We start from the raw sequence: 10,307 nt of genomic DNA on the forward strand, positions 1-10,307 counted from the left end.
TACCCGGGTTCAGGCCACGATCTGCAGAGGCTACTCTTTAACTTAAAGGAAAACACAGGCGATAAAAGAGAAGCGGGCGAAGCGGAAAAATGCAAAAGGAGCCGTGTCCCAAAGAACGTCTCTGATGTCTCCTCCCAGGTTTAGTGGACGTGATCCCTTGGTCTCTGTCCAAATTCGTGAATGTGTCTCGGGACTTTGACCCTGCGTCTGGGCCGGGCGACCTCCACTACTTTGGCCAGATCCCCGCCCTCAACGACTGCCTGTACAGGTACATGTACCGATCCAAATACGTGGCCCAGCACGACATCGACGAGCTCATTCTGCCGCAGTCGGTCACCAGGTAGACGTTCCTTTAATCCTGCCTGTTCAGATTATTCAAAGGCTTTAGGGTTGACAAACATCATTCATGGCCTTTGGATGCTTCCAGCTGGACGGAGATGTTGCCTCTGCTGGAGAAGCGCTACGGTTCCGACCTGTGCTACATGTTTGAGAATAACGTGTTCCCCAACACGGTCCGCCTGCCGCCCCCCGGCTCCCAGACGCCGCACCAGGAGGGTCGCTGGAAGCCTGTGCCCGGAGTGAACATCCTGGCTCACCTTTACCGGGAACCCATCATTCCAAAGACCTTTAACTGGAACTTCAAAATCATTTTCAACCCCCGGGCTGTGTTTTCCACATCGGTCCACGGAGTGTTGCGCTCCGAGAAGGGATGCGCCTGGATCGACCGGAGCGTCGCGCGGATGTACCACACGAGGTGATGGACGCGTTCATGTTGGACGGCAGACTGGCCTGAGGTCAGTTCGGTTCGTGTCACGTTTGCTATCTGCCTGTAGGTATCCGAGGCAACCGGACCTGGCACCAGAACAGCTGATCTACGACGGCCGGCTGCTGAGCTACAGCGCTCGCCTGATCCCGGCTGTCGACGCCGTTCTCACAGCGAGCGGACTTCTGCCGGAGGACCTCAGAGAGACGCCGCCCTTCTGAGGGAAGTCCTCCACAGATGGGCGGCGCTGGGAGCAGATGGGGGTTCGGTGCCATGCTCAAGGGCACCTCAGCTTTTAATTTCTTTTAAAAAGGTGAAAATGGAAATATTGCGGGACGCTAACAATTATGTTCTCACTTTGGATCTGGATAAAGGGACAGAATTTATCTTTATCTTTCTGTAATTGTCCAATAAAATGTGCTGGAAGACGTCCCATCTGTCCCACATGCTGCCCGGAGGCTCATTCCTGAAACACGTACCATAGTTGTAATGTCATTTTCAATCGTGTGATAATTATTGGCTGTCCTGGAATGCAAGGCCACGCCCCAGCGCGTCTCGAGCAGATCCAAGCCTGCCTGAGCTCAGCGGAGGATGCAGAATGGGGCTACTTATATAAATACTGGATACCTGTGTGTATATACACACAGGTATGCATATTCCCAGAACGTATTCACATCCTGCATCCAATAATTTGATGCAGGGTCAGTAAGGAGTTAAAACTCAACTGCACATTTTATGTTACCTGAAGAGACAGGTAGGAACTTTAAAGGTGGTTCTGGGTTGTAAAACACAGGAACAACACATTTCCCCACGACCATCTGCAACCCAATAAATAACAAATACAACAAAGGCTAACTTTTAGCATCACACCGTTCACCCAAAGTTATAGTCGAAATAAAATCTCCTCTCCAGAAAGGTCTGGAAACCCAGGAGGCCAATGTGGAACGCCGGAAGGTAGGAATCATCACTAACCAGCTGGCAGTGAGGCGTGGCCTGGACAGAGACTAAATAGAGTCCAGGCTGATGGGAGACGAGTTGCAGGTGATGACAGTTAGTGTGTGGAAAAAACCGCAGGCCCGCCTCAAGGTGTGACCGTCACACACACGGACGCAGACACGGAGACGACTGAACGCTAGCCTTGCTGTGGCAGAAGCCCGGTTTGTGAGAGCACAGTGTTGACCGCCGCGATGAGGCGTTCGCTGAAGCTCAGCAGTCGTCCGTCATAAATCAGCTGCCGTTGGGGTCGCTCTGGGAGATACGGAGCTCTGCACAGAGAGAGCAGAAAACAGGGACAACTGGAACCACTGAGGAGCTGCCTCATATTCTCCCTAGAAGAATCAGAACCACACACATGACGAGGAAGTCCAGAAACCCCGACTCTACCTGGTGTGGTACATCCGTGCGATGCGCCTCTGAACCCAGGAGCAACCGTTCTGAGAGTCCAGCACTCCGTGCACGGTAACGGAGAACACCGTCCGCGGGTTGACCAGCATCTTAAAGTTACTGATGTGAACGTGACCCGTATTCGGTTCCCGGTACAGGTGACCCAGGATGTTCACCCCGGGAACGTTCTGCCAGAGGGTCTGCTGGGGGAGGAGTCGGAGGGTGGGCGGGGGCAGACTGACCGTGTTGGGGAACACATTATTCTCAAACATGTAACACTGGTCTGGTCCGTATTCGCTTTCCAGCATAGGCAGCATCTCCAACCAGCTGGTAAAGGAATGAAGGAAACAGCCTCAGCTGGTTGTGAGCTCCAAACACTTCACGACCATGTTGGGGACGTTCTCCAAGAAAGGCCTACCTGTCGACGGTCTGGGGGAGGATGAGCTCGTCCACGTCATGCATGGCCACGTATGTGGACTGGTACATGTACCTGTACAGGCAGTCATTGAGAGCAGGGAGCTGGCCAAAGTAGTGGAGATCACCTGGAGCCAGGTGAGGCAGCCAGCTCCGAGATACGGTCAGAAACCTGGAGAAAGACCAAGGAATCACCTCCACCAAACCTGAGGAGGAGGAGGCACGGTAAGCTATGATGGACGTAGGATGGGTGGAGGGGAGACTCCACCTGTCTTTGTGTAGTAGTCCAGTACGCGTCGGGCTTCAGGACTGCTGCTGGTTCTGTAGACGGCCACTCGGTCCACTCCCAGTAGCTGCAGCATCTCCAGGCTCTGGACCAGCTGCAGGACAGCACAAAAACGACCCCTAAAGTGCATGACATCCATCATTAAAGGGAAACATGGATGCATGGAGGCCCACCTGCAGCACGTTGGTGAACTCATACATGGTGGAGATGCAGACGGTGAAGTTGTGCGGAAAGTTCTGCTTTTCCTTCTTATTCCTCACCTTGAAAAAATCTTTCTCAACTTTATCTGAGCAACAGCAAAAAAAAGAAACAAACGTTTTATGTTCAGTGCCATCTAATGGGCTGATTCTGACAATGTCCTGAGTTAATTTATCAAGGGGGGGCAGCAAACGTTTGAAGTCTCTGGAGGTAAGCATTGACCGGTGCTTGAGGTGAACTCAGTTCCACCAACCACCAACCCAGCCCGACATTCACAGCGCCGACGCCTTCAGTACCTTCAGGGTCGTCCTCCCCCGACGTCACTGCGATATGAGACACCGTCTCACATTCCGAGGGGATGGGACACATGATGTCTGCCGTCCCATATTTAAAACCAAAGTGGTCTTCATGGATTCTATTGAGACTGTCAGAGGTGTGCAGTTGCCCCTGGCAACAGAGATGGCATTGGTAGACTACTCGCTCGCTCCTCAGCACCACTGCGATGACACGGACCTGGTACCAGAAGAAGAAGACAACACCACCGATGCTGAGTGGACCCAGAATAGAGGTGTAGATCTGAACGGACTGGGAGTACAACTAGCCAGAACTGCTGCCCCACTTTCGCCACTCACCTGCCTAATAGTTGTCCGGTGCTCCTGATAGGCGGATAACAGAACCGTCTTCGTCTCGTTCACTGCCACCTTTTGATTTGGATGGACTGCAGGAGAGAAAGTTGGTAAAGTGAGTGGAGGGTTTTAGAGAAGTCGGCTGGATGTCTGTAGTATGTCTTCATAGACTAGGCTGTCTTCCTAGAGTAGTATGTCTTCATAGACTAGGCTGTCTTCCTAGCCTTAGTGTGTGATGTTGTTGTGATACCTTGTGGACCAAACTACACAGAGACTATGGGAGCTGCTGCTGGTGAGAAAGTACGCTTTTCAATGGATTTCCACGTGACTTTTTACATTTTTCGAGAAGGATGTGTGAATAAGTGTAACGTGGATAAAACAAAACCAGGAGTATGGACTTTTATAATAAAGAGGACAGGAAGAAGAAAGTTTTATTTGGCACAGAGGCAGATGACAGTAACGGTTCGTGTACCTATTCGTCCAGGACACCTGGGCTGAGGCGTCGCTGCTTCCGCTGTCGGAGGCTCAGAGACAGGACGGTAGTCCCGGAAGTGGATGGTCTCGCCAAACCTGCACATCCACGTGTCAACATTTAGCATCACACAGAAGCTAAAATTGAAGTCCAAAGAGCAAATTAAGATGATATAATGAAGTTTTTCAAGCCAAAAAGAAGTGAGAAGTTGAATTAGACCTTTTCCGAGCAAAACAACAAAAACAAATACATGGCTTAGTGAGCAGCATCTGTTATGTCTGTAATTCCGTTACACTAACACAGTTACTAATACTAGTGATTATCTAAGTTACAACGGGAGTACAAACATCCAAGACAGACGTGGCGCCGTCCTCTATACGGGCTACACACCTGTTCTGTTGGGCTACAGATTCAACCAGGTGAGTGACGTCACCAACCTGTACATCCAGACCAGGACGGTGAGAGAAAAGATTGGAAGGACAACTTTTATCGACAGTTTGAACTTCTTGCGTTGATGTCGACCAAAGAGGCATGACGTAGACATGACGTCCCTGCTTTGGCCTCACATACGTATCCGTGATCCGGGCCGAGAGACCTGGACAGGAAGTGACAGGAAGCGACAAGCAGGAACAGCAAGCTTAAGGATAAATCAATAAATAGTTAAGATACAGAGAGGATTATCTCACGACATACCTACCTAGCGTTAGCATGCTAGCGTTCAGGAGCCAAATGAGCTTTTATAAGAAATGTTATTTCTATGTACATATTAAATGATTTAAAAATATTTAGATGCATGTTAGAGTTTTCTTTATAAACAGTGGGATTTTGCTAGAATGAGCAAACTCTGCTGCATTTCTGCATCACATCTGACTTCACGGGGGGGGGGGGGGGGGACTGCTGTCCAACCCGGGCGTTAGCCATGCTAACCCCCCACCTGCACGTAGCTCTAGGTGTTGGCCTCCACCCGGTGACCTTGTCACACATACCAGCACCCAAACAGGTTCAGATGCAAACATTTGGCCCCCTCGCTTTGGTCAAATGAAGAAGGACTGAGACGTGGAGAAAGAAAACTAGAACGTGGCCGTTTGTTAGAAAACACATCAGCAGCTGCGAGGAGTGCATTGATCAGAGGAAGAGAACCAAAAACGGACCAATAGATGAAGCTGGATCATTGATTTCAACTTATTGATAAACTTACAGGCTTCCGGGAGGGAGATGCAGATCCAACTGGAAGAAAATCCAAGTCCTCGGGTTCTGAGAGCTGGAAACCTCTGTCAGAGGAATATGGGCCGGCGCTGGCTTGTGAGGGGAGGGAATGATTGACAGGAGGAGAACACCTGAATGAGGAAGAGCGCGGCAGCCTCCGAACAAAAGAGGAGGAACAGAAGCCTTCAGTTATTCCCCATAATACTCACGGTATTACAGAGAATGATGTTTGTGTACCGGTATATGAACGCCGGATATTGATACGGGCCGATCAGAGGTTCGGATGACTTCACAAATCTAATAACAAACAAATAGAAGTATTTACAGACAGTAAAACGTCAACGCGTTTTACACAAGAAGTATTCGAGTAAAGTAAAGTGCAGGTTTAAATACATGAAAAAACAATGTTTTTACTTCTAAACTATTTCAGGTATTAACCCGGAGGTATCTCTAAGTGTGTGTGTGTGTGTGTGAATGCAGGAATGAGCCAATAGAAGAAGGGCATCGCTGGAGGGGGAGGAGAGGCTCACCTGATTTTTAGGTGATTTCTTAGTTAACCCTTCATACCTGACAAAAACTGGAGGAGGCGTGTTTGTCGGCGACTGATCGGAGTCCATATTTCATCCCGTCTCTCGTTTGCTCCGCTACTCCTGTCTCGTCTTCATCTGGTGTCTTTGTCCGTGTCTTCATCTACCTGGTGTCTTTGTCCATCTGTCCTCATTGTTGTCTCAAGGTCTTTGGCTTCATCTAAGGGAGGCGCTGCTTCCCTGTCCGGATGCCTCCCTGTGTTTCCTGCTCCTCTTTCATTCATTCATTCTCCGCTCCGCTCTCGTTTGATCTCAGGGCTCCCTCTCCGAGGCTCCTCCCCTTTCACCTCTCCTCATTTGCATAGCTCACCTCTGCAAACAGTCTGCTTTTCTGCTCGGCTTGTTCTCATGAACACCAAACGGATTGTTTCCCTTCTCTGTTTCTCCACCTCCTTCTGAAAACGACTTGACAGTAAACTCTCCCCCAGCCGTGCACGGAGACGTAAAACATGCTCGTTCGTTTCACCGGCCTGCGGCACCACCTGCGTTGGAGCCGTGCACTAAAGCCTCCAGCAGGTGGCGCCACCTCTTCACATCTGGGCTGGGAGTTGGTGGGAGTTGTCGGCTCATTTCTGACTCTAATCGATGCGTTCAGAACATTCGATTGATTGATCATCAAACGTCTCGTTAGGCGTCTGCGATCGCTGCAATGCTGGGAGGCAGCCAACAGGTGCGCACGTCTACCCAGAATGCTCTTGGGCATTCTACATAACAACAACCATCCTGATCCATCCAAGCCCGGGCCAAACGGGTTCACGCGGAACCCCAGCGCCATGTTCTAGCCCAAAACCGGAAACGGTAGTTTGAAACTTTTTACTGCTGCAGGAACCTTTATTACCGCCGGAGATGCATGCTAGTCAATCCCCCCCCCCCCCCCCCCCCCAGGGAGGCTGCCCCCCACCCTCTCTCCCAGGACGATCCCAGTCCATTCCCACTGAACAACATTAGCATACAGATGTTCAACTGAAAAGGAAAGCAGGGAATCACAAAGGGCTGCATGGCCGGGAGGGGGGTGGAGGGACGGGGATGGCCCTTGGCCTCTTTCTCGTCTTAGACACACTCACACACACTCACACACACACTGAATGGTAAACAGCCAGGGAAATCCTCAGCTGAATACCAACACACACACGCACACACAGACCCACACACACACACACACACGCCCGCGAGGACATCAACTTCTGCTCCATTTTGTGTGAATGGATGCACATCAGTCAGTATCTGTGTTCCATTGTGCGCTGGGGGGCTTTTGTCAGAGCATCTGTTGCCCAAACATTCTCCTCAGTGTCACTCACTCCAAATTGGTCTGTTCGGAGGAGTCGTAACAAAACTCGCTCCTCTTCCCACACGGCCTGGGACCTGAGGGAGGGGGGACGGGGGGGACGGGGGGGACGGGGAGATCCCCTGAACACAAGAGAAAGAGTCAATCATTGTCTCCTTTGTGACGCAGATGATGGTTAAAAAGGCCTGAAGCGCTGGCAGCGTTTTAAAATGATGCTCGTGGGAACGCGAAGGCCAGATGAGCCTTAGACGCTCCGCTATGCTAACCACAAAGACTTCCTGTTTATAGTCATCAATTTACAAGACTGGAATGCCATCGCCGAAGTCCACTTCACCTCCATCGAATGCATTGTTCATGAGAAATGTAAATGTTGACATGAAACGCTCCTCATGTTCTTCTCAACGGCCGTCTCTGCTGCGTGGTCATGAGCTCGTTGCCCGGGTGGCGTGGCGTGGCGTGGCGTGGACGATGTCTCGCTTTGTTATTTTTATCAACTCCCAACACAAAAGCATCGTAGAAAATGATCTGAAATAAGATGCGAGGCTGCAGCGCTCTTATTTTCTCAAGACATTTATTTTGAAAAAAAGATGGGCAAATATATTAAGATAAAGAGCTAAGATATCAACATTACCCACGGAATGTTTACAATAAATGCACTTAAATTATGTAACTCAAACACAGCACACGGCATAATATAGGTTTTGTTTTGAAAAACAAAATAAATAAAACTTTAAATTAACAAGTTACAAAAGCAGCTTACCGTTTGCTAACAGGCTAACAACAAGCAGCCAGCTTCTCTGGACTCGTCAGCACAGGTCGATAAAAACACAACTCATGATTTATTTTACACTCACTTGATTTCACCCACTGCTCAGAGTCAGCTAGCTAGCTAGATAGCTAGCATGCAACAGAGGTCGGCCAACAGACGCATTGCCATCAAGGGAACGCCGACATAAGCATCAACTCTGAACACAGGTCGCCGTTTCACCTGTTTGCTTCCATCACAAGACAACAGGAGTGCATTTCCACCTTTTTATTCACCACTGCTGACTCACTTTGAGGCCATGCACGTGCGGTGAACTCCGTTTTATCCATCATTTGCTTTGTATGTCGATAATGGCGCTAAAAATGGAAATAAAAACACACATTATTGCAGTCAGAGGTGCGAGACGTGATGGAGAGGAGCGTAGACTCACTGTATGATCACACAGGAGAGGATGCTTCACCAACGTTCTTAATGTGAACACTCAGTAAGTCTTGATTTCTGCCAGGCCTATCAGCCAATAAGGCAACATTTAAATGTGGAATGCCAAAGTATTGTTTCTTCCTCCTCGCCTCTCCTCTCCATCACCCCTCTTAAAGCTAGTGGATAGCATGAAAAGCAGACTGACGTCATGGATTCATAAGTAAAGCATGTTTTCTCTGATATTATATTGAAAAAAAAATATGCATAAACACAATCAGAAACCAAACTGACTGAAACAAGAAATAAAAAAGTAATAAATAAGTCTAGAAAAGAGTTAAGCTATAAAAACAATAATCATAACACTGTGTACAACCTGAAAATGCTAAAGACTAGGCTAGGTGTTAACAGTAATAGTAAGTTAGGGGAAATCTAGCATTAACTTTGGTGGCTAGTCAATAGGTTGCTACATTTATGCTAATATTTTTTTTGTTGCTAACGCAGTTAGCAGGGCGCAGAAAGCTGCATCACCGAAACATTCCTGTGATTTTGAAAAACACGGACGGCACACCAGTCGTAGGGCAAATCTTAAAATCCTAATTAAAGTAGGGTACTGGAAATCCCAACACAGAACTCCGTCCTGGGCAGAAACAGCTGCGTGAAGTACCGTCGGAGAATTAAACGTGGGTATACAACAGTATACAAGCAGAAACAACGGCGCAAACGAAAGCTCTAGCTAGCAAACTAAAGCTCTAGCTAGCAAACCAAAGCTCTAGCTAGCAAACCAAAGCTCTAGCTAGCAAACCAAAGCTCTAGCTATCAAACGAAGCAGAGTGGTCGGCTGGAACTGGGCGAACACGGAGCAGCGCTACAGCTGCTTGGATCAGAAATGCAATATGCACAAAGTTAGGTACGTTTACCCAGTCGGGTTTAGGGAGGCGTCGAGAGCCCAGCGTTCAGATGCTTTGTGACTTCCTGTTTGTTTCTGGCCTGGACAAACAGATCAGATTTAAACATTGCATTTAAACAATCAGACCATCTCGGCCCTCATAAAGTCAGCCCTGCAGCAAACCGACGTCCTACTCGTCTGAAACGGACAGCCGGCTGAAGATGGGCAGGCGCCGTCCCTCGAAGCTCGGCGACTCTGCGCCGCTGGACGCAGAGCTGAGGGAGCAGGAGGAGGTGTAGCCCTCCTCGGAGAGCGAGTCGGCTGAGGAGCAGCGCTGAAGGCCAGGAGGAGGGTTGAGGGAGGCTGGCAGCAGTTTGGGGAGGTGGTAAGGGAAGCTCTTGGAGGAGATGCTGCAGGAGCTGACGGCGTCAGTCACGGCGCAGAAGCGCAGCGCTGAATCCCCTTTGTCTCCCGCCAGGCTGCTAACGCTGGAGAAAGGGTAGGAGCAGTGCTTCAGCTCCCTCGGCTCAGGAAAGAGAGGGGGAAGGAGGTCCGGGCTCCCTGTGGAGGGTGGGGTTGGTGACACGGAGGAGGCGCGAGTGAAGAGGAAGGAGGAAGGCAGCGACTCCTCGACTGGATGGAACGTCTGCGGCGAGGAGGAGAAGCCTGCGAAGCTCAGGCTGTGGCGCAGCAGAGGAGGTCTCAACCTCTGCTTCTGAGGAGGCGCGGCCGGGTTGCCGTTGGCGATCTCATCTGCGTTGTGGATGAAGTGGCATCGGGCGCCATACGGGCAAAACCCGATGGTGTGGAAGGTGCGGCACGGCTCCGTCTTGTACTTGGGGTGCCTGCTGAGGCCTCTCAGCTCGTCCAGCCCGTGGGCGAACTGGCACTTGGTGCCGTACTTGCAGGTCCCGCTTTCCTCAAACGTGCGGCAGAGTTCCGTCTTGTACCGGGTGGAGATGTGAGGCGAAGGGGCCAGGGGTTTGGAGGTGGGGGGCGATGCGGGGGAGACAGA

At 50.2% G+C, this 10,307-nt stretch overlaps 1 protein-coding gene across 1 annotated transcript in view; it reads right to left on the reverse strand.

Moving 5' to 3' along the window:
- Positions 1-9,482: 9,482 nt before the first annotated feature.
- sb:cb81 (mRNA decay activator protein ZFP36L1-like) overlaps positions 9,483-10,307 on the reverse strand; it is a 1,660-nt gene continuing 835 nt past the window's right edge. Inside the window, exon 2 of the mRNA XM_068745595.1 lies at positions 9,483-10,307. This exon is cut by the window's right edge and continues 372 nt beyond it. Coding sequence (XP_068601696.1) covers positions 9,483-10,307 — 825 coding nt within the window.

This window comes from Brachionichthys hirsutus, chromosome 11, assembly GCF_040956055.1.
Source record: "Brachionichthys hirsutus isolate HB-005 chromosome 11, CSIRO-AGI_Bhir_v1, whole genome shotgun sequence".
Classification (NCBI taxonomy): Eukaryota; Metazoa; Chordata; class Actinopteri; order Lophiiformes; family Brachionichthyidae; genus Brachionichthys; species Brachionichthys hirsutus.